Source organism: Somniosus microcephalus, chromosome 3, assembly GCF_052327205.1.
Source record: "Somniosus microcephalus isolate GS21.2 chromosome 3, FLI_Smic_1.0, whole genome shotgun sequence".
Lineage (NCBI taxonomy): Eukaryota > Metazoa > Chordata > Chondrichthyes > Squaliformes > Somniosidae > Somniosus > Somniosus microcephalus.
Genome location: NC_140989.1, coordinates 75,757,299 through 75,781,515, shown reverse-complemented (window position 1 = coordinate 75,781,515; position 24,217 = coordinate 75,757,299). Strand labels below are relative to the sequence as shown.

Below are 24,217 nucleotides of genomic sequence, written 5' to 3'. Positions count from 1 at the left end.
TGGTCGGGGAGTCCAGAACCAGGGGTCACAGTCTAAGGATGAGGAGTAAGCCATTTAGGACAGAGATGAGGAGGAATTTCTTCACCCAGAGAGTGGTGAACCTGTGGAATTCTCTACCACAGAAGGCAGTGGAGGCCAATTCATTAAATATATTCAAGAAGGAGTTGGATATATTTCTTAAGGCTAAAGGGATCAAGGGGTATGGGAAGAAAGCAGGGTGAGGATGTTCCCAATGATGGGTGAAACTAGAACTAGGGGGCATAATCTTAAAATAAGGGGCTGCTCTTTCAAAACTGAGATGAGGAGAAACTTCTTCACTCAGAGGGTGGTAGGTTTGTGGAATTTGCTGCCCCAGAAAGCTGTGGAAGCTACATCATTAAATAAATTTAAAACAGAAATAGATAGTTTCCTAGAAGTAAAGGAAATTAAGGGTTACGGGGAGCGGGCAGGAAATTGGACATGAGTCTAGGTTCGGAATGGTCATGGCCCTGTGGGTAGTGGAGCGGGCCCAGGGGCTGTGTAGCCTGGTTCTGTTCCTACTTCTTGTGTTCTAATTCTGTGTTAGATTTCAGGAGATGGTTTTATTCCTGTTCCTGGCTGGGGTGGAGATCGCCTTTACAGAAGGTAAGTACTGTAGAAAATATAGGGACAGAGTGATCTCCTGGAAGAGTTTCGATCGCCTAGCTGGGTCGGAGAGGAATTTCCCAGATCTTTTCTCCCAAACTGGCCATTGGTTTTTTTTATCTGGTTTTTCGCCTCTCCCGGGAGATCACATGGGTTCGGGTGGGATGGAGAGTGATAGAAGATTTGAGGTTAGGATCAGATCAGCCATGATCTTATTGAATGGTGGAGCAGGCTTGAGGGGCCGATTGGCCTACTCCTGCTCCTATTTCTTATGTTCTTATGTTCTTATGGACCGGGCACTGAATTTGGATGATCAGCCATAATCGCATTGAATGGCGGAGCAGGATCGAAGGGCCGAATGGCCTACTCCTGCTCCTATCTTCTATGTTTCTATGTGCTTCCTCCATGAATACTTTGACTGCTGTCATACAAGCAAGGGCTCGTGGGTTGGAGAGGGTTGTCTCTCCTGGCCTCCAAATAACCAGGAGAGACTTGGGTTGCAGACAAGTATCTGAAGAAACTTCACTGATGTCGTAGTTCAGTGGCCATACAAAGACAGATGCAGTACTAGTGGCATGGCAGGAATGGTTATGCATGATGCTGTTGTGTCTCAGGATAACAGCACATGCAGGCCCTAGAAAAAGCCTGGAGGGTAAGTTTATTGTTTGCACATCACACAGTAATAGGAAGCATGATGATAGGAAGCACTATGCTTACATGGAAAGTATGGGTATTCATTTAAAATTATGGTTGCACTAAAGTTGTTGCACAAACAGACAATGGGGCCAAAAATCCACATGCTTCCAGAGTTAACAGGAGGGCACTCCATTAACATGGGTTAGGCATGTGCAAGCACCACCTTGGGAACATCTCTGGTGTCCAGCTGCTCAGGGCAGTCAGAAACTTTGACACCTGCAGCCCTTGGGGGTGCGGGGGGATGCTCAAACCCCCCTCGGCACAGCTATGGTCGCCAATGTCCCCTTTTGTAAGGGGGCTGGTCTTAAAAAAACATTTTTTTAAGTACCCCTTTCTTTGGGAGTTCAGGCTGCTTTCTTGGCCTGAATACCACTGGTGAGGTCAACATTTGCCCTGCTGGAGGCCAGTGTGTTTCAAATGATTCGGTGTACTATCATCCACTAAACACCAGGGGGGAAATATTCAGTTGGTTTGCGCCTCCCGTTAGCGCCTTAAGGGGGCGCTAATGGGGCGCAAAGCAACTAGCACCCGTGCACCGCTCACAAAATTAACTAGATATTTTGCAGCGGCGCTAAACACTACCGCCACAATCTCCTGCGCTGGCTGATTGTGACGTCAGTCGAGTGTGCAACGCCCCGGTAGCGCCCCGGACCGGATTTTGAGTGGCGCCACCTGTCTTACCGCCTGCCATTAGCAACAACAGGTTGAGGGGAGCTTTTTGCAGTTGGGAAAGGACTGGGGAAACGCTATTTAAAGGCGTCCGCTTCCTGCCTTTTTTTGTTGGCGAAATTTTTGCACCACGCATTCTGAGTGAGAGAGAGAGACTGCAGGAGATATTCAAAGCTGTGTTGAGAAGTTTTGGGTACTGAGCTGCAGTTGTACAGGGCCTTGGTGAGACCACACCTTGAGTATTATGTGCAGTTTTGGTCGCCTTATCTGAGGAAGGATGTTCTTGCCATGGAGGGAGTGCAGCAAAGATTCACCAGACTGATAACTGGGATGGCAGGAATGACGTATGAGGAGAGATTGGGTCCATTGGGCTTGTACTCGCTGGAGTTTAGAAGAATGAGAGGAGATCTCATTGAAACTTATAAAATTCTAACAGGACTAGACAGACTAGATGCAGGAAGGATGTTCCCGATGGCGGGGGAATCCAGAACCAGGGGTCAAGTCTAAAGATTAGGGGTAAGCCATTTAGGACTGAGATGAGGAGGAATTTCTTCACCCAGAGAGTGGTGAACTTGTGGCATTCTCTACCACAGAAGGCAGTTGAGGCCAATTCATTAAATATATTCACGACGGAGTTAGATATATTTCTTAAGGCTAAAGGGATCAAGGGATATGGAGAGAAGGGAGGGACAGGGTACTGAGTTTGGATGATCAGCCATGATCTCATTGAATGGCGGAGCAGGCTCGAGGGGCCGAATGGCCTACTCCTGCTCCTATCTTCTATGTTTCTATGTTTGCAGGTCCTTTCTGATTTGACCTTCCTTGCATCGACTTAAAAGAGAATATAGGGGCTGCAGTCTGAGCTCTTTCCCTGGGCCTCTCCTTTGTTCTTTCCAACAGATTTGATGTACAGGTCTCTCCAGGCTGAGATTCAAGGCTGTAATGAGCAGGGTGTGGATGGAGAGCAAGATCAACCCTCCCCTTTAAGAACTGGCCGGCGCCAGTATGTCTGTGTTCCATTGCTGACTAACGTCACATGAGCTTCGCCGGCGCTCTGAGGTAGCGCCTCGCTCCTCGGCCTTTACGCCTTAAGACAGGTGTGTAGCGTCTGATTTAGCGCTCCAATCACCTCCAGGGGCGATAAAAGCCAAGTTTGCAGTCGGAGGCGATAATTAGCTCCAGGCGCTAATCTTTGCACCCGGCCGATAATTGCGCCCCAAATGGGGCGATACCAAATTTCTCTCCCCAGGTCCTGACTGAGCCAAAGGAGCGGGACATCCCAGTGTAGTTGCCATTATTCGCCTTGCAAGAGATGACTGGAGCATCCATAAAACAAATAGGAAGCTCCCACTGTATTCGGGTCTCCACCATTTTCTGCAGAGTTCTGCCATTCTCCTGCTAGAGTTACGGCAGGAGAAAATGGATCCTTCAGGGAATTTTGGCTTCATTGTTCTTAGCATGGTTTGGAAGTAGCTCTCATCAGGTGGTATGAATGGGAGCTGGTTATGTTGATACACAGAGAGAAGATTTGATAGATGATGACATATGCGTGGTGGGAATAGGGAAGATATAGCCAGGTCTGTTCATGCAGTGGCCTGATATGGCAGTCAAGAGAAGGCTATTATATGGCATATATATATTTAGCCTGCCATAATCTTCAATGATAAAACCATATAATCTTAAAATTGGAGCTAGGTCATTCATGAGTGAAACGAGGAAGCACTTTTTCACACAAAGGATAGTGAAAATCTGGTATTCTCTCCCTCAAAAAGCAATGGATGTTGGGCCAATTTAAATTTTCAAGACTGAGATTGCCAGATTTTTTATCAGGTAAGGGTATCAAGGGATATGGAGCAAAGACAGGTCGATGGGGTTGTGGTTCAGATCAACCATGGTCTAATTGAATAGCAGGACGGGCTTGAGGGGCTGAATAGTCTACTCCTGTTCCTATGTTCCATATTAGAGAGAGCAAATTGTTTCTCTGTACAGCAATTCTGTACCCACAATTTTCCACAAACAGCAATAAGATGACTGGTTAATTTGATTTTTTTTGATAGTATTGGTAGAATATTTGCTGAGACACTGAAAGAATTCATGGCTTTTTTTTCTTCAATTGCTAATAATTTAATTTTTCTGTTGAAAACATCCTTTCTAGTCAATCTCTTCTAAACTCTCCCACAGCATCCATTAATCTTCCTTTTTTTTAAACAGACATATAATTAACATTTTTAATATTCTCTTTAATTGGGCTGTTCTTATCAGATTAATTGCACCATTAGGTGGATTAAAAGAGGTTATTTCTGATGTAGGTGGAGGGTTGGTAAAATACAATTTGAGATCAAATAAAGAGCAAGAAGAAATATCCTATAGATACAACTGGAAAAAAGATGAGGATTTACGTCCCTCATTTTAGAAGGTAAATGTCCTTGATATTATTGTAAAAATACACATACATTTTTAAAATTGCCAATAGTAGCCTTCAGATAGTTTTCTGCCACATTACAGTACTATGTTTGTTAATGCTTAAATTTGCTAGATAGGAGAAGATATATCAGGTTCAATAAATATTTTTTTAAGTTTTCATTAATTAAAAAAATATATTCTAGCAATATTACAGAGTGGTTATATAATGCAGACTAACTTTAGGTTTGTGAGGCAAAGGCAGAACAGCATGTTGGCCACATAATGAGAAGTATTCTGGCCCTGTCTCCCTTATGATTGTGCAGGAAGTTTACCCTAGCACCCCCTCCCTCCCACTGAGCATCATATTAGCCACACACAAGCATTCCTGGCCTCAGGTCCCTCCTACTGCAACTGAGCTCCACTTCGGCCTTAGACTCTTGTACCCAACGTTGCGTTATTTTGGCTTTCAAAGCCCCAGCCCACCCAGTGAGGAACATTCTAGCTTTCTCACTTCCACTCTCCTCTCCCTTCCTCTCACCAACCTGATCCTTCCATAATGGGAGGAAAATCGAGCGAGTTCCTTTACGGACATGTGCTCTGACCTGCCCGCTTTTCTGAAATTCACCGCAATCCACTGCACCTGGGCATAGGCCCAGGGAAATCGCCCATAAAATGATAAAAGGCAGAAATGTTGAAGTGAACATAAGTACATTATATAGCTGGCAGCAGCCCAGCGGCTGTAAAAGTAGACAATTGCAATGCAATCCACAGAACCACAAGCTCAGACCTCTGCTTTAATAAACTGAACTCAGCTTCGCTCATTTGGTGAGTTTTGACAGTAATCAGCACTGCACAGAACATGAACAGAATTCCATCTCTTTGAAAGGGGTGGAGGGCTATTAGAACTAGGTTCATTCACAAGTCTTTGCCATCAGCCAATCAACAAATGGCACCGACACCAGGCAAGGAAATGACCTTAACCCAGAGTATCTAATTGACAGAGCAGGGGCAGTAGCTGGGGACCAAACAATTAACAAGTATGAAAAACTATAAATAACAAAGTAAAATAATTTGCCTTTTACTCTGTAACTCATAGGGCTGGATTTTGTCAATGGGGACGTGATGGAGGCGGGACTCCCACTTTTTGGGTTGTAGTCCCGCCTCCATTGATTTGTGGCCAACCCACGTGATTTTCCCTTGATTGATCTTGTTGAGCCCGCCCAGTGGGCTCAGCGGGCCAATTAAGGGACACCCGGTTACAGGTGACACCAGGGATTGACATTTCATCTGTCAAGAGCTTTTGACAGATGAAATATCAGCGTTTGACAGCTCTGTGAAGCTGTCAAACACTGACAATCTGACTTATAACTTGAGTCCTTCTCCACAGACTCAGTTAGAAATCTCTCCAGAACAGAAAGCAGAATGCTGCAACTTTTGACAGCTCGCGGCCATTCTGCTTTCTGTGCCGGTGAGATGAGGGACTCCCGAGACCTGAAGGAAGGAAGCCTGCATTAGTAAGTAAAGGTAAGTAAAACTTATTTAAACACTTTACACACACCAAACACACTTACCTCTGCACTCATGCACCCATCACTCACTTGAACACCGGAAATCCTGAACCCTCCAAGCCCTTCAGCCCGACGGTCCGCCTTGCTAACTTGGCGTGGTTTGGAGCCGTCGGGCAGCCCACACTTCAGGGCTAAAAATAGGGATTAGGCCAAAAACTGCCGGTTAACTACCTGCCTTGGGGAGGCGGCTCCCAGCACAGGTTGGGTACCCACCTCCTGGGAAACGAGCATGGAGGTGGGTTGGGGGCGGGAAGGGTTCGTGCCCCCCAATTCTGCAATTTTCCCCCCACTCCCGCCTCCAAACCCCCCTCCATGGGGCTTGGAAATTCGAGCCCATAGACTTTCCGATTTACGATATTTTATGTGTCCTGTTATTTTATGAACAACATTTTAACAAGAAACACTAATGACATTAACATCAATACTATTTTATTGAAAATTGTTGATAGAAGCAGATTTAATGGCCATACGCATTACTGCGCTCGATTGAACCCTGGTAGAGGTTGTTGCTCACTGAATGGGTGTCTAGCATGCAACAATTTCATGTCTCTAGCAAACATCACTGCTCTAGAATTTTACACAAATTGTTTAAGTTTTAATGGAACACCTACATTGGCTAGATCTTTCATTTTAATGGCTGAAACATGGGTTTCCATGTGCATTATATTAGTATTTTGCCATGGGTTATTTGTAAATCATTTAGCAATTAATGCAGCTATTTTCCACTCAAGTCTTCTGAAGTATAATGTGTATCATGCACCAATACTAAGACATGAAACAATCACTAATTCCTACTGCGACAAGTGTACATCTAACAACTGCATCAACAGAGGTGTGGAAATACAGCAAACATGAAAATGTCAGCACAATAACCTGGCAGTATTAACAACAACCTTCAGTTATGTAGCACCTTTAACCTAAAGAAACATCCGAAGGTGTCTCATAAATAAGGGAAATGAATGTCAAGTCAAAAGGAAGAGGTTAGGAAGAATGACCAAAATCCTGGTTGAAGAGATGGGTTTGGAAAACATTTTTAAAGGGGGAGGGAGAGATGGAAAGGTGGAGAGAAGTCTAGGGCAGGGGAAGTCCAAGGATTTGTTGTGGGGCTTAGAGGAGCACTCCTGATTGTGCTTGAGGAAAGGCTAGCATGGGATCGAGGAAGGGGGATCTAAGTGGGTAGAAGCTGAATCACAGAAGAAGGGACTGCATACTAGTTCTGCTGTAAAGGACTCAGATGCTAACTTTGAGGGCCCAGACTACCATAGAAGGATAATGGGTATACAGGTGCATTGGGCAGCCTGCCAATGAGCTTGTGTAATTGTGCAGAGCAAGGAGGAGTCCAGCTTCAACTTATGTCAGGGCTTCATGCAGAGTTGAAGACTATGCTGTCCAATATGGAAAGAATGGTCAGCTCCATGAACAGGACAATGATGCCCACCAAGACGGAACATCTGCTAACAGCTCTCATGGCAGCTCACACTGCTGCCATGGAAACTCAAACAGCTGCCATTTGGCTCTGGAGGCCAGTGTTGACAGGGGCTTCCAAGAGCTTCACATAACTCCTGCACTCTGGTCTTGCGCTAAGTTGTAGAAATGATGTGGTGCAATCCCAGGAGAATGGCCTTGGCTCACTGGGAGAGGCACCTGCTGTTCTCTCTCAGGAGGACAGCATGACTGCTCCCCAGCCACCCATTCTGCCATTGCCCTTGTTAGTGCTACACAGCCAGCAGAGCTGAGCCACGTTGAGATGCTGTTGTCTGCAGCTGGGCCCTCAAGGCCCAGAGCTGCTCAAGGTTGCCCACCACGGCCATCTGAAGTATCCTCAATGGAAGTTCAGCTGCCTTCCACCTCTCAAGCTGTAGTCACTGGGGATACACCTTGTAGATGCACTAAGATAAGTAAACGAGCACACAAGATAAGCACTAAGTGGTTTCACAAGGGTGATTCTTAATTATTCTTAATTAAATATTTGATACAGATTGAATTGAGTAGTTCGATGAATTGTTTTCTGCTATGGATTTGGTGTTGGTGTTATATTTGCAGTGGTCAGGGCAAGACCCATAGGCTGGACATAAGGATGACAATGGGATGGAGATAGTATGGATGGTGGTGATAAGGATTGCAGGACTGTTGGTGTACTGGGGATGGGAGGGATGGTTTAAATGAAGCACTCTTGGATGAGCTACTATCTGACAGCTCTGGCAGGTAGGGGCACTGGTGGTTGATTCTCCTCATGCTCTTTCTCCTCTCCATGCTCCTCTATCTCCTGCTCTTCCTTCTGCTGCACTTCTTGCTACCCAGGTGCTGTTAATGGCTGGTCCTTCATTATGGCAAAGTTATGGAGCATGCAGCAGAGGATGACAAATCTGGATACATAATCCGAGGTGTATTGCAAAGCTAGAGTGCTCTTCAGGCCAGCTATAGAAGCAGTCATTCTTGCCACACTAGAAGCGACAACTACCCGTAGGGCCCCTTCCTGATGTCTTGAGGCTGCATTAATCTTTTGGACTGACACAATCACCGGGTGTACTTCACATCACGTCATACTTCCTACATGGTGTTGCAGATGTAATTTATGGACTCCTTTAACTTATCTCTCAATTATAGATCTTTTAATGAGTTCTTGTTCCTTGAGCTCCTCGGCTGGTGGCAGTTGTTTCTGTCTCCACTAGGGAGAGATGGCTGTTTCATCATCATTTCCTCTCAACTCCTCCTGCTCACTGATTCACTGTGATTCACCCGTTTCAGTAATGGGCTTTTCTCAAATAAGTACGGTACTGTGGCAAAGCCACTAACAGACTCTCACAGGGACTCGTATAATTGCCTTTAATCATGTTCATTACCTTTCAATGTTGGCTCTGGTTAAACAGAGCTAGATCGACAAAATTGCGATCTGACGCGATGACGTCATCACGTGGGTCATGTGATGTCCCCAGCGGCGGGAAACGTGATGACATCATGACGTCAGAGGTAGAGGGCGTGGCCAGCCAGTCCTCGTGTGAAGTGATAGAGAAAAGACCTGTTTAGAGCTTCTCCTGCATTTTCTTGTTTTGTAAAGTTTTAATACATTAAACTCAGTTTGTTAACTTCCAGTGAGTTTATAGATTCTTTGCTAGGAGTGCAGAGACTCCTACATTGGTGACCCCGAATCCTCGCGATCATTTTTCGCGGTGAACGCAGAGAACGGGCCAGTAATGGAGGCCAATGCAATGGCCTTGAAGCTCCCCCAATTCTGGGACCAACAGGCGGCCTCTTGGTTTGTGCGCCAAGACGGCCATCGTACCCCACTCGCACCTCCTTATGCCAGGCCCTTCAAGGTTTTGCAGACAGGGGACTAGAGTTTCGTGATTGACGTCGGGGGCAAGCCGGATCACATCTCTGTCGATCGCCTCAAGCCTGCGCACCTGGACCTCGAACGACCGATCGAGCTGGCGCAGCCTCCGTGCCGCGGCCGGCCGCCAGCCGCTGCCACACCTGACAGCGCCGTGTTACCTACCAGCTCGCCGCCTGCTCAGCGTTTTCCCCTCCGGGAATTTAGGAGTCGGTCCAACAGACTTGTCCGACCTCCTCAGCGATTGACTCTTTTCGTTAAAGACAATTCTGGGGGGGCGTATGTGGCAAAGCCACTAACAGACTCTCAGAGGGACTCGTATAATTGCCTTTAATCATGTTTATTACCTTTCAATGTTGGCTCTGGTTAAACAGAGCTAGATCGACAAAATCGCGATCTGACGTGATGATGTCATCACGTGGGTCATATGACATCCCCAATGGTGGGAAACGTGATGACGTCATGACGTCAGAGGTAGAGGGCGTGGCCAGCCAGTCCTCGTGTGGAGTGATAGAGAAAAGACCTGTTTAGAGCTTCTCCTGCACTTTGTTTTGTAAAGTTTTAATACATTAAACTCAGTTTGTTAACTTCCAGTGAGTTTATAGATTCTTTGCTAGGAGTGCAGAGACTCCTACAGTACCATTATGGAGTGGGTGAATAATGTGAAGGCGCCAGGCTGCTCATCAGATGATTCTTTTTGTAGCATTTAGCACCTGTGAGGGACACAAAGGAAATTAATTTTAGGAGGGTGCAGTCTATTGTGAATCAAAAGATGCAATAGCAGGAGGCCGTTCAAGTAATCAGAATGTCTGAAGATGGCAAAAACTCAGCTCTGAAAGGGTTCTATCTCATTACCAACCTGAACCTGACAGCTCGCCTCCAACTTCATGTCCCAAAGCCACCACAATGTGTCTGCTCAGAGTAGCAGAGCTTCTTCCTTATGCCAACTGATGGGCCAATGCTAGCCATTCCTCTATCTGTGGCAGTCCTTTGCCTCTGGTTGTTCATATGCTTCTTCTTTGCAAAGAACACAAGCTTTTAGACGTGCTACAAATTTTACGCAGGTGTCTTTTTACACAGATGTCTACAAATATTAGCCTGTAGACATGCAATCAGGTGCAGGCAATGCACCAGTGGCTTCATTTCTCACTCAGATATGGCACTAACTGTGATATGGGACAGTACAATGGTAGGAGAGTAGGTGTACCTATGAAGGGGAACCGTAATAATATATTGTGCTTACTAACAGTCCCCTTCATGTCTTTTTTTACACTATGTGGTCATGGATGGTGTGGAGGTGAGTCATGCTTTCAGCATTATTTCAGCATCTGCAGGAGTACTGTGCCTTCACTTACCTTGGCCAACCTGGTAAAGTTATTAAAATGATTTCAGCACTGAAAGCTCATTTGTGGTGTGGAAGAGATGGCACTGATTGACAGAGCCACCTCCCTCCAGACTGCCTGCACATCCTTTTTCTGGGGCATCATTCATTGAGTGTCAAAGAGCCTTTGTCTTCTTGCCCTTAGCTCTGCCAATATGACCTCTACTGTAGCTTCTGAGAATCTTGGGGTCTTCGTCATTGCAGCTACCATAGATGGTGCTCCTCCTTCAGCCATCACTGTTTTGCCATCCGGTTAGCTCCATATCTCTCTCATCCGCTTGCTGAGCTTCTGGCCATTTCAGCTATAGCAGCCTTTTCGCTGTTGCAGCTAGCCCCGATGCCCCTCTATCCCAGCGGTGGTGACCCAGTCAAGAGCGGGATTCTATATCCAGCACACTCTGCATACTCTGTGAGGCTTCCCCAAAGAAAATGTGGTCAGATGCCACATAGCATAGATGCATTTAAGAGGAAGCTAGATAAGCACATGAGAGAGAAACAAATAGAAAGATATGCTGATAGGATTAGATGAAGAAGGATGGTCGTGTGGAGCATAAACACCAGCATAGACCAGTTGGGCTGAATGGCCTGTTTCTGAGCTGTATAATTCTATGTAATTCTAAGTAATGTAAGATACCAGCAGGTTCACTTGCATAAGTAAAGGTCCTGCTATTTCTCCAGAGGCTGCAGAAAAATTCTGCCTGCTAGAATTGTCTAACATATTTGATCTTGTGATAGCTGATGAAGTAAGTACTTACATTTAATACTGGTAGACATGCTTTTTGGCATAGATGAATCAACAGCAGCTGAAATATACACAAACAGGAAGAGAATGAAAATTGTATGAATTACTCTATACTCATGGCATTTAGTCCATGATAGTGAACATTAATTTCTGTGATAATCCACATTTATGGAAAAAGAAAGTACACACATACACACTGTGTGCATTTCCAAACAGTTTGTAACTGCCCAAGATAATATGCAGCACTTTTTCACATCAATGGTGACAAGTGAGGGGCACCTTATTTCCATGAAAAGACTTTCCAAGGTAATCTATAAAACTTGAGTATGGGGTCTTTTACATTTTTGGGAAAGAAAAACGAGAATACATCATCAACATTGGTGATGTGCCTCAATAAATCCGAGACTCGATGTTAGCGAAACAAAACAAGGCTTTTATTGACTTAGAAGGTAACACACAGAGGAGAATGTATCTTCCATCCAGAGGTCTGCCGTACTGGATGCGCTGCAGGCTGGGCCAGCTTACATAGGAGCCAGGTATGGGCGGAGCCCTACACACAGTACAATACAATGGAAATGAAACTGAAACCAACCACAGTCACAGGCAGAGAAATACTGATGAGTGATGAATGGAATATTTCATCACAATTGGCATCATCAACATTGAGGTATTCTATTAGTGTATCTATAGTATAGCATTTTACACCCAGTAATTCAATAGCCATCACACATCTGAATTTTAATGTTATAAATATGGCACAATAGTCCAAGTATAAGTCACTGCATCTAATGTGAATCTGATTTTGGTGACTCAACTGAGATCCATACACAGAGGTAGTCCAGCATTGCAGAAATGATTTAGCGGCTACAATGTAGTAGCTGAAGTTCATCCAACACCTTTGAATCAAGTATGTGTTAAAATGTCACAATATCATAGAATTACCCTACAACTCCTTCTGTGCCGTTATGACTCTATGGGTAGGATTTTCATTGGGCCGTGGAGGTGGGATTGGAGGCGTGCGGGTGGTTAAAATTGCAAAAACTGGCGGGCAGGCCCGACCCCAACTCCATCCCGCCTCCACGCAATTTTCAAAAATTCGTGTCTAATGGTCCCGACTCCGTACCGCCTCCAACAGGCAGGATAGGCCATTAAGGCCCTTAACAAGCTCTAAATTGCCTCTTTTGAATTGGCCATTTTGAATGGCCATTGCGATTTTAACCCTTTTCCCATGTGAAACATGCCTGGTGGGAAACACGACGGTGAAACCTGGCGGAAGCACAATTGGGATTGCTGACTATCAGCTGCAGCTCAACCATTAAAGAGGAGATTGATCAGCCATCATTTGCAGGTGGCAGGACTTTGTAGTCTCAGGACTGGGGGAACTTTTAGAAGGCATAACCATAGCTTTGGAAGTTTGGAGCCTGACACCCATCTCCAGTGTGACCTCCTGGTAAACCCCTCTCGCCACCTTGACTGAGCGCTTCCTCAACTGAGGCATTTACCAGAAGCATGGGAGCCATTTATTTCCTTCCCTTCTGGATATTAGATGAGGCTGAACAACAGCAGCAACAACAACAGCAGCAACAACAGGAGCACCAGGCTGCTGCTCAGCCACCTGAAGATGCACAGGCCAGAAGGGGCCAGTGCTTGGAAGCCCGTCGGCGCAGGAGATACCCCCCAAACAGGGTCTACAGACACAGGGTCAGCTATCTCAACATGTCTGAGCAGCAGTGCCAAAGGCGGCTCCGACTTTCACCAGAGGTAGTGGGTGACATCTGCGCAATGCTGCAACAAGACCCGCAGGCCAGAGGAGCAGGTGGACAACCCTTACCAGTAGCCGTCAAAGTCACCACTGCACTCAACTTTTTTGCCTCAGGCTCATTCCAGGGATCAGCAGCAGAAATTAGCGGCATCTCCCAGGCGGCCGCACACACTTGCATCACGCAGGTAACCGATGCCCTCTTTGCCCTCGCGCACAATCACATTCATTTCACCAAGGATCGAGCAAGTGTCATGGCGCGTGCGGTTGGATTAGCTCTTCTGGCAGGCTTTCCAAGGGTGCAGGACGTCATTGACTGCACACATGTGGCCCTTAAGGCACCCCATCGCAATCCAGGTATTTTTGTCAATCGCAAGGGCTTCCACTCCCTTAACGTTCAGCTGGTGTGTGACCACAAGAAGGAAATTTTGCATGTTTGTGCCAAGTACCCTGGCAGTTGCCATGACTCCTTCATACTGCTCCAGTCTAGTGTGCCTCCGCTATTCAGTCCGCCAAACCAACTTAATGGATGGCTACTTGGAGACAAGGGCTATCCCCTGAGGATGTGGCTAATGATGCCGTTGAGGAGACCATCCAACGAAGCTGAGGAGAGCTACAACTCCAGCCACATGTCCATCAGAACCTTAATCGAGTAAACCATCGGTTTGCTGAAGATGCGCTTCAGATGCCTGGATAGATCAGGTGGAGCCCTGCAGTACTCAGCAGCTAGGGTCTCCAGAATCATTGTGGTTTGCTGTGCACTTCACAACATGGCAAAGCGTCGTGGCTTGCAGATTCCTGAAGACCAAGTAGCTCCTCACATATCCTCGTCAGATGAGGAGGAGGAGGAGGAGAGCGAAAACGAACATCCTGTAGAGGCCCATCAACCAGCGGCAGCAGGACGCGAGAACATAGCTGCCTGGGATGCAAGGAACGCACTCATCTTGGCCAGATTTGCTTAGCCTAGCCACTCAAGCACTTTTGCCTCGCATCTTCTTACCTGAGCATCGGCAATGGCCACGAACCAGCTGATTCCTAGCAATTTGACCACCATACTGACAATTGCAAGTAATCTTAAGCCATGAATGTGAAAGTCCCATTTGCGAAATGACACATGCCACAACTACAGCAGTAGCCATCAGATTTTTTAAGTACATTATTCATATGATGGCTTTTACACACAAAACATCAAATTTCACCCAAGTGACTACCCTTGTGACTATTTGTGCAGTATCTTTCTCTTACGCGTGCTCCTACGTGGTGCTTCCCCTGTGGCTTCAGCAGATGTGGAGGCCCCTTGCTCACTTTGCTGCTGCTCCTGTCTTGACACCTTTGGCGGGCGTCCTCTGGGGTGGCGAACCTGTGAGGGCTCGTCAGCAGTCTGCTGCTCCTGCGGCTATGCAAGGGTTCAGATGCCTATCTCACTTGGGTGTGTACTCTGGTGGGGCTCTGACCGAGGGCTCTGCCATGGCAAGGAAGTGTGAGCGCTTGGAGAGGAGCCCCCACTTCCTTGATGTCTGCCACAAACTTCCCTCTCATGGGTCAGGTCCCCCTCAGCGCTTGCAAGTGGCTTGAGAGCACCTTGCTGCACATCAGGGGGGCCATGGGGACCCATATCTGCAATGGCAGTCCTACTCAGAGGGCCTGCCATGAAGATCTGGTTTCTCTGTTCAATAGCTGACCATCGCTCCTCCAGAGATGTCAATATATTCTGAACACTCACCATGTTTTCAACACTCTGGCGACTTAGCTCCTCCATGGCCGTAGCCATCCTCTCCTCTACTGTGGCCATTCTTTCCACGGAGGTTGCCATCCTTTCCGTGGTGATGCGTTCATGCGCCAATGACTCCACAAAGGCTCTGCTCATGTTCGCTATGGACTCCTCAATTCGCTCCACACTCGCAGCGACCCTGGAGACAAAATCTGCCAGAGACTCCTGCATCTTTTCCTGGAGTGCCATCACCACTGATACTGTGGATGGACCCAGAGGCAGAGGGTCAACATGCAGCTGAGCCGAGCTGGCAGAGTCCTGCGCCCTCCAACTTGGACTCTCCACTGCTTTCCCTGTCTGCACAATCTGCTGATGCTCACTTGTGAGCTGTGATACACCAGGTGACAACACTACACTATGTCCCAAGGTCCCACCGAGGTGTGAGTGTCTGTGCTGGTGCTGGGTGCGCTGAATTCTGCTGACGCTGCACCCTCAGAGGTTGCAGCTTCCTCTGAGGAGTCTGGAGGCTCAGTCTGTTCCTCCTGGCTAGTGGGGACGGGTGCCTGCAATGGTCCTGTGGGGGAGTAAAGGAAATAGTCAGAGATGTGATGCCAATGTTACATGCACATTGCATACTGCAGATGATCACTAGTCCATCTGTTAGAGCTTCCGAAACATTATCAGCGACTCATGCAATGTCAATGAGAGAGATGGAAAACTATTCTGTCACCAGCTTGGTGTGATGCACCCGTCTGTCCGTCCCCCACATGCGCGTCGTCCCCCACTCCTACGATTTCCAGGACTGCCTCCTCCCAGGGGGTGAGGTGGGCTACTGATGGTGGCCCTCCTCCTGTCCTCGCTCGTTCTCTTTTATTGGGAGCTCTCTTTTCCTGCAATGAGGGAGACAAGTGGAGGCTGAGGGAGAATGAAGGAGTGAGTGTAGAGAATCCATAGCATAGATGCTTAGAAGGAGACAAAGATGAAGTGAGGTGGCAAGACCAAGGGCCCTCCCTGTGTGTTGTCAGTTGTTTTCATAGCATCAGAGTGATAGGGAGTGTGAGGGCTGCATAGTCAAATAGTTAAGTGAATGTGACCAGAGAGAGAGAGGGAATGGGTAAGGGTGCATGAATGTCAGTGTCAAGTGGGATGTGGAGGAAGAGGTTGCTAAAGCTGAGTGCTGGTGAGGAAAGGCAATGTGGATCAGATTGCGAGTGATGGGAAATTCATACTCACTTTTCCAGTGCGGTGAAGGTCATGAAATCTCTTCCTGCACTGTATCCAGGTTCTGCGGGTAGACGATAAGGAGTTGACCTCCTCTGCCACTTGCTGCCACACAGCCTTTGTCTGCTGGGGAGGCTTCTTCCTCCCTGATGAAGGGAAGAGCACCTCCTTGTGAGCTCTTGCTCCCTCCACTAAAGCCTGCAGGGCAATGTCGTCGAACCTGGGAGCAGCCCTAGGTCTGTCGCTGGCCATTGTGACTCCAGGTTCCTCTAACAGTAAATGCCAGAAGGTTGGCAGCCTGCGGAAGAAGCAAGGCTTCTTGCAGACCTTAAATGCAGCAGCAATAATGACGTCATATTATGCGACTTTCTGACTGGAAATACTCATTTGCCATGGGTTCCCACACGCAGGAACTCAATTGGGCAATTAAGTTAAAATTGCATCAATCTCCCACATCGAATTAGATTTGTGTGGATAACGCGAAATGCGGATTACACGACACCAACCTGCACTTGAATGAAAATCCAGCCCATATATGACTCTAACTATTTACTGGCAGAATCTTTTAGGCAATTAGATAAATCACAGATAGGTAGATAGAATGTGTGTGCAACCAGGTTACACTAGCCACATACACTGGGTGAACAAGCTTCTCCAATACTATAGCGCTTTTTGTATCTGCAGGCTCATATAAAAAGCACAATTCAATATCTACCTACACATGCGTAGTGGTGCTCTGAGTTCCTAAAATAGTTTCAAATTTGCCGCTATCTTACTATTGAGGAGTATATCCTTAATGATACTAGTGAGAGTCCAAAAGCAAAGGGATAATGTTAAATCTATATAAATCATTGGTTATACCACAGCTAGAATACTGTGGTAGAATTTCCTAAGGGGTTCTCCTGATTGACCACCGTAATTGCAGAGGAAGATGGGTGGAAGCCCGGCAGAAATGTCAAACACCGTTTACGCAATTTTACTGGGGTTTCCATGGTTCTTCCGCTGAAGTTACAGTGGACAACTAGGAGAATGCCTGCCGAAATTCTACCCCTCTCTAACCAGGTGCCTTACTTTAGAAAAGATGGAGATAGTACAGAAAAGGCTTACTAAGATATTAGGAGGAAAGTCATTAGTTATGAGTGGAGGCTAGAGAAACTGGGGGGTTGATTTTCATTGACCCGTGGAGTCGGGATTGGAGGCATGCAGGGGGGTTAAAGTCCTGAATTCGGGGGTCCCGACACCATCCCGTCCCCAACCCGCCTCCATGTAAGTTTCAAAGGAGGCGGGTACCCGCCCCGCACTGGGACCCGCCTACCCGAGGCGGGAAGGGATTAGTGCCAATTAACTTCCTGTTAACAGGTAGTTAACAGGCAGTTTTTAGCCTAATCCCTATTTTAAAGCTTGAAGTGTGGGATTCCTGACGACTCCAAACCACACCAAGTTAGAGGAGTCGGGCCGTTGGGTTGAAGGACTTGGAGGGGTCGAGATGTCGGTGTTCAGGTGAGTGATGTGTGCATGAGTGCAAAGGTAAGTGTGTTTGGTGTGTCTAAAGTGTGTAAAGAAGTTTAAATTACCTGTACTTACCTTTACAGCCTTCCTTCCTTTAGGTTTCGGGAGTCCATCATCTAACCGGCACAGAAAGCAGACTGGCTGCGATCTGTCAAAAGTGACAGCCTGCAGCTTTCTGTGCCAGTGAGATTTCTAACTGAGTCTGTGTAGAAGGACTCAGGTTAGAAGTAAGACTGTCAGTGTTTGACAGCTTCAAACAGCTGTGAAACACTGATATTTCATCTGTCAAAACGTCTTGACAGATGAAATTTCAGTCTGTGACGTCACCTGTTGCCGGGTGGTCCTTAATCGGCCTGCTGAGCCCGCTGGGGGGGCTCAACAAGGTCAATCCAGTTAAAATCACGTGGATTGGCCACATCTCGATGGAGGCAGGACTACAACCCCGAAAGTTGCAGTCCCGCCTTCTTCCCGACTTCTGAATGAAAATCATCCCCTGGGTCTTTTTCAATAGCACAGAAAAGATGTTCAAAATTATGAGGGGTTTTGATAAGATAAATGGAGAAAAACTATTTCAAATGGTCAGTGAGCCAGTAACTACAGGGCATACATTTACCAAAAGAATGAGGAGAGAGGTTATGAGAAGTTTTTTTTATGCAGAAAGTTGTTAGGACATGGAATGTTAGGACCAGAAACAGTGGTTATAGCAGAATCCATAATAGCCTATAAAAAGGAAGTGGATAAAGATATGAAAAAGAAAAAGGTCTAATATAAGGGTGGGGGCGGGGGGCGGGGGGGGCGGTGGAGGTGGAATTAAGTGGAGAGCTCTTTCAGAGAGTCAGCACAGGCACGTTGGACTGAATGGCCTCCTTCTGTGTTGTGAAATTCTATGATTCTGTGAAATGAAATAACTGACCATCTCATTTTCACAATAGAGATTTTAGCCTAGGTTTTCTGATCAGGGTTCGTTATTTTAATGCTGGCATTAACTAATTTTAAATGGATGTGTTAATGCTGGCATTACAATAACATCAATCAGAAAATCGGCTATTTTCTCTTTTATTTTCTCTACAAAATGAAGTGCTGATATATGATTATAGTTGAAGGGGTATTGTACAACAAATATCAGGGCCGATTTAAAATTTCAACAGTGGTAAAAAACTGGTGGCAGCAGATCGGCCGCCTGTTACACACCCTGTCAATGGAAAAGAAAATTGGGCAAGTGTAAAACGGGTGGCTAAACTGTTACCACCTGCTTTTTTTCCCCACTGGTAAAAGTTAATATCAGTCCTATTCTCTCTAATTTTCATTGTACAAGTGCTTAAATTCTGCTTGTTGAGTTACAGAACTGCTTTGTGATATATTAGCAGTTAGCTCTATCAATTAATTAAAAAAAAATTTCTGTAGCAAATAATTTAGCCTTAGAGCCCCAAGAATAATCAATATTTGTATAATGTTAGCAAAATTTAAAATGCATGATTTGCCCATGCCATATATTTATATCCGATGTTAGCCTAATATGTAAAGTCTATTTATAACCATATAAGTGACAATCAAACACAGATATCTGTATTTTACGTATATTACCTTTGGTTGAAAGTAGATTGTTGTAGTGCATAGCCATATGATCTTGGATGATAAACTGTGTGGATAGCTTGCAGGACGATCCCAAACAAAATGCTGAAAAAACAAAACTATGCATGTTGATCATTGTCCTTCACCTGCAGGATAATCAACCTATTGATTGAAAGTGACCTAATAAATATTGCTTGCAATTCTATTTCACACAAGTTAAAGCAAAAATGTATTTAAATTTTTTCTTTCAGTACAGAAAAGCTTATTATACCACAATTAATGACATGGTCACTGTGTCGGTGAAATACAAACACACTTTTCACTGGCATGACACTATCAGAGCTAACAAAAAAGCTATCTTTACACATAGTTAAAGGAAACAATTTTAGAAATTATTTTAGACCAATTAAACCCATATGAGTGCAAGCTGTTTGATTTGATTGGGAGTTTAAAAGATGTAATCAAAATGCTAAAGTGGGTGCAAAATTCGGATCCATAGTGCCCTTTTTTTGGGTGCTATGATTGCCCTTAGAGGTCCAAAATGACGTCCACGGTGCACGCACACAGTTGTGAGGTGAATCGCGCCGGACACCATATTGGTGGGGGCGTTAGCAGTGCGCAGTGAATGCCCGCTAGAAGTATGCAAAGCAGGCAGCGCTGCAATTTTGTAGCTCAACGCTCCAGGTAACGCCCTTTCTTAAGCTCGCACAGCTGAGCACACGTTCAGGAGCAGGAAGAAACCCCACCAGCGCCATTTGAAGGGATCATCAACTACTTACAGGTTAGTTGCTGGTTGATTTCTTCTGGCTGTTGGTATGTGTCTACAAGTGTTTGGTGCTTCCTATAGGTGTTTAAAGTTGCTAAAGTCTACAGGGAGTGGTGAGGCAGGTGCTGAAGGACTGTTTCCTGGGTTCAAGGCTTCTGCACAAACCACCTGCCGCCAGACGTGGGTGCACTAGTAGGAATTCCCCTTGGAATACAGCATGACTTGGAGAATGAGTAGAGGGCAAGCTGCTGGAAGAGGGAGGAGGAGGAGGGGGAAGAAGTGCTCTCAGCAGGAGGCCATATCTGCCCAAGGTGTTCAGGGAGCAATTTTCCAACCTGAATCTCCATGAGGAACAATGCGTGAGACGTCTGCGCTACAGTGAGGACATCCTCACTGAAATCTGCCACCTGCTGCAGCCACAACTGCAACCTCAGAGCAGGGCAAGGACCGCATTGCCAGTGGCTGTGAAGGTAACCGTGGCAATGAACTTTTATGTGTCTGGCTCCTTCCAGGCTGGAGCTGGCAATATTTGCAACATCTCGTAGTTTGCCATAAAATGTTGCATAAGGAAGGTCACTGTGGCTCTGTATTCTAAGAGGGGTAACTACAATTCATTCTCTCTTGCCAGAGAGCAGCAGGTGGAGTGAACAAGCGGCTTTGAAAGGATTGCAGGCTTCTCCATGGTTCAGGGTACCACTGATTGCATGCACATCGCTTTGCGGGCGCCACACATCAAGGCCCAGTAATTCCTGTCACAACGCGTGAGTAAGGACGGGGTACTCACGCGTGTGCCAGGAGGAATTGTCGGTTTTCAGCATGCACAGCGCATGCGCTGAAAACCGGCATTTCCTGTCCTCTGACCCAAGGGGTTAAGAGGCTGAATGCATGCGCGGTATCGGGCAGCGCGTGCGACTTGGATTTCCTGTATTTTTACAGATTTGCGCATGTGTAAAGGCCTCCGGTTTTTACGCATTGAAAAACCACACGTAAGTACTTAGTTTTACAGATAAGTGGTCTTTTAGTACAATTTAGAATTTTTTTTTCCACAGGTTTATTATTTTTAAAGAATCTACAGTAAGGTAAGTTTAGTTTTAGACCCTATTTTTTAAAAATTTATCTTTTTCAAAAATTTGATTAATTGTTTAAAATAGTTTTTTAAAGTTATTCATAGTTAATTTAATTATTGGGATGCTTTTTAAAATTTTATTTAAAGTTTAAGTAGTGTTTTGGGGTGCAGTACTTTTCATGAGTTTGACAGTCTTTACTATCAAACTTATGAATGAAGTTTCCCCTCCCCTGATTGGCTGAACAGTGCTCACCTGATCCCAGCCGGCACATCGCACTAACTACGCTGCTGGGTCAGGTTAGCACAGCGCGCCGGGATCAGAACCTGGCCACTGACAGGAAATCCACTGCGGGCCAGATTTCAGATGTCGGCGCGCAGGGTGAGCGCACATCGGGGGCTTGCACGCGTGGCAAGCCCCCGACAGGAATTACTGGGCCCAACTTTGCCAGGTACTGGAACTGAAAGTAATTCCATTCCCTCAACAGCCAGCTGATATGCGACCACAGGCAGCGAAATCATACAGCAGTCATGATGCCTTAATTCTGTGGCAGTCCACTGTGCCATCTGCATTTGAGTCACCACGGCAAACCAAAGGGTGGCTACTGAGCGACAAGGGCTAACTGCTAATGACATGGCTGATGAATCGGTGCGCAACGCACGCACACGTGGCCAGCATGCATACAATGAAAGCCATGCTGCCACATGAAATGTGATAGAGCAGACCATTGGCATGCTGAAACAATGCTTCCACTACCTGGACCACTCTGGGGGAGCTCTGCAGTACTTGACAGAGCGGATGTCAAGATTTGTGGTGGTCGGCTGCATGCTGCACAACCTTGCCATCATGAGGGCACAGCCATTGCCACCAGCTATACAGCGAGCAGTTGATGAGCAGCAGGAGGAAGAGAAAGTAAAGGAGGAAGTGGAGGAGGAAGAGGAAGGGAGGAGGCAACCTAGACAGCCCCGTTCTGGCCGGCTGTCCGTGAAGAATTCATCCAAGTGGGATAAGAACATAAGAAATAGGAGCAGGAATAGGCCACTTGGCCCCTTGAGCTTGCTCTGCCATTCAATAAGATAATGGCTGATCTTGGGCTCAAAGCCTCTTCCCTGCTCGCTCCCCATAACCCTTCACTCCATTATCTTGCAAAAATCTGTCTATCTCCACCTTAAATGTATGTAATGACCCAGCCTCCACGGCTCTCTGGGGCAGAGAATTCCACAGATTTACAACCCTCTGAGAGAAGAAATTCCTCCTCACCTCAGTTTTAAAAGGGCAACCCTTTATTCTGAAACTATGCCCCGAGTTCTAGATTTCCCCATGAGAGGAAACATCCTCTCTGCATCGACCTTGTCGAGCCCCCTCAGTATCATATATGTTTCAATAAGATCACCTCGCATTCTTCTAAATTCCAATGAGTATAGGCCCAACCTGCTCAACCTTTCTTCATAAGTCAACCCCCTCATCTCAGGAATCAACCGCGTGAATCGTCTCTGAACTGCCTCCAATGCAAGTATATCCTTCCTTAAATAAGGAGACCAAAACTGTACGCAGTACTCAAATTGTGGTCTCACCAATACCCTGTGTAGCAGGACTTCCCTGCTTTTATACTCCAACCCCCTTGCAATAAAGGCCAACATTCCATTTGCCTTTTTGATTACTTGCTGTACCTGCATGCTAACTTTTTGTGTTTCATGCACAAGGACCCCCAGGTCCCTCTGAACTGTAGCATTTTGTAATCTCTCTCCATTTAAATAATAATTTGCTTTTTTACTTTTCCTGCCAAAGTGTATAACCTCGCACTTTCCCACATTATACTCCATCTGCCAAATGTTTGCCCATTCACTTAGCCTGTCTATATCCCTTTGCAGATTCTTTGAGTCCTCTGCACAACTTGCTTTCCCACCCATCTTTGTGTCATCCGCAAACTTGGCTACATTACACTCAGTCCCTTCATCCAAGTCATTAATATAGATCGCAAATAGTTGAGGCCCCAGCACCGATCCCTGTGGCACACCACTAGTTATGGTTTGCCAACCGGAAAGTGACCCATTTATCCCAACTCTCTGCTTTCTGTTAGTTAGCCAATTCTCTATCCTTGCTAATATATTACCCCAACTCCGTGAGCTCTTATCTTATGCAGTAACCTTTTATGTGGCAGCTTATCGAATGCCTTCTGGAAATCCAAATACACCACATCCACTGGCTCACCCTTATCCACCCTGCTGGTTACATCCTCAAAGAACTCCAGCAAATTTGTTAAACATGATTTCCCTTTCCTAAAACCATGCTGACTCTGCTTGACTGCATTATGATTTTCCAAATGCCCTGCTACTGCTTCCTTAATGAAGGACTCCAGCATTTTCCCAACGACAGATGTTAGGCTAACTGGTCTATAATTTCCTGCTTTCTGTCTCCCTCCTTTTTTAAATAGGGGTGTTACATTTGCGGTTTTCCAATCCGCTGGGACCTCTCCAGAGTCCAGGGAATTTTGGCATATTGCAACCAATGCATCCACTATCTCTGCAGCCACTTCTTTTAAGACCCTGGGATGCAGGCGATCTGGAACAGGGGACTTGTTGTCTTTTAGTCCCGTTGTCTTTTACTCCCATTATTTTACTAAGTACTTTTTCCTTAGTGATAGTGATTGTCTTTAGTTCCCCACTCCCTGTGGCCCCTTGATTATCCATTATTGGGATGTTGTTAGTGTCTTCTACCGTGAAGACTGATACAAAATATTTGTTCAATCTTTGCCATTTCCCCGTTCTCCATTATTAATTCCCTATTCTCATCCTCTAAGGGACCAATATTTACTTTAGCTATTCTCTTCCTTTTTATATACCTGTAGAAGCTCTTACTTTCTGTTTTAATATTTCTTGCCAGTTTACTCTCATAATTCATCTTCTTACTCTTTATTATTTTTTTTGTCATCCTTTGTGGTTTTTTAAAACATTTCCCAATCCTTTGGCCTCCCACAAATCTTGGCAACATTGTATGCCTTCATTTTCAATTTGATACCATCCTTTACTTCCTTAGTTAGCTATGGATATTGCTCCCTTCTCTTAAAATCTTTCTTTCTCACAGGAATATATTTTTGTTGAGAGTTATAAAATATCTCCTTAAATGTCCACCATTGCATTTCAACTGTCTTACCTTTTAATTTATTTTTCCAGTCCACATTAGCCAGTTTTGCCCTCATGC

The 24,217-nt window shown here is 45.8% G+C and overlaps 1 protein-coding gene across 2 annotated transcripts in view; it reads right to left on the bottom strand.

The window, feature by feature from the left end:
* Nucleotides 1-24,217, bottom strand: part of LOC147121147 (spermatogenesis-associated protein 7 homolog) — a 351,330-nt gene that overhangs the window by 260,107 nt on the left and 67,006 nt on the right. The window contains exons 3-4 of one of the 2 annotated variants that reach the window (XM_085981174.1): nucleotides 19,199-19,291; nucleotides 11,428-11,475 (exon numbers count right to left, since the gene is read on the bottom strand). In XM_085981174.1, coding sequence (XP_085837300.1) covers nucleotides 11,428-11,475; nucleotides 19,199-19,291 — 141 coding nt within the window. The remainder of the gene's footprint in view (nucleotides 1-11,427; nucleotides 11,476-19,198; nucleotides 19,292-24,217) is intronic. The other variant, XM_085981177.1, reaches the window with a different exon arrangement.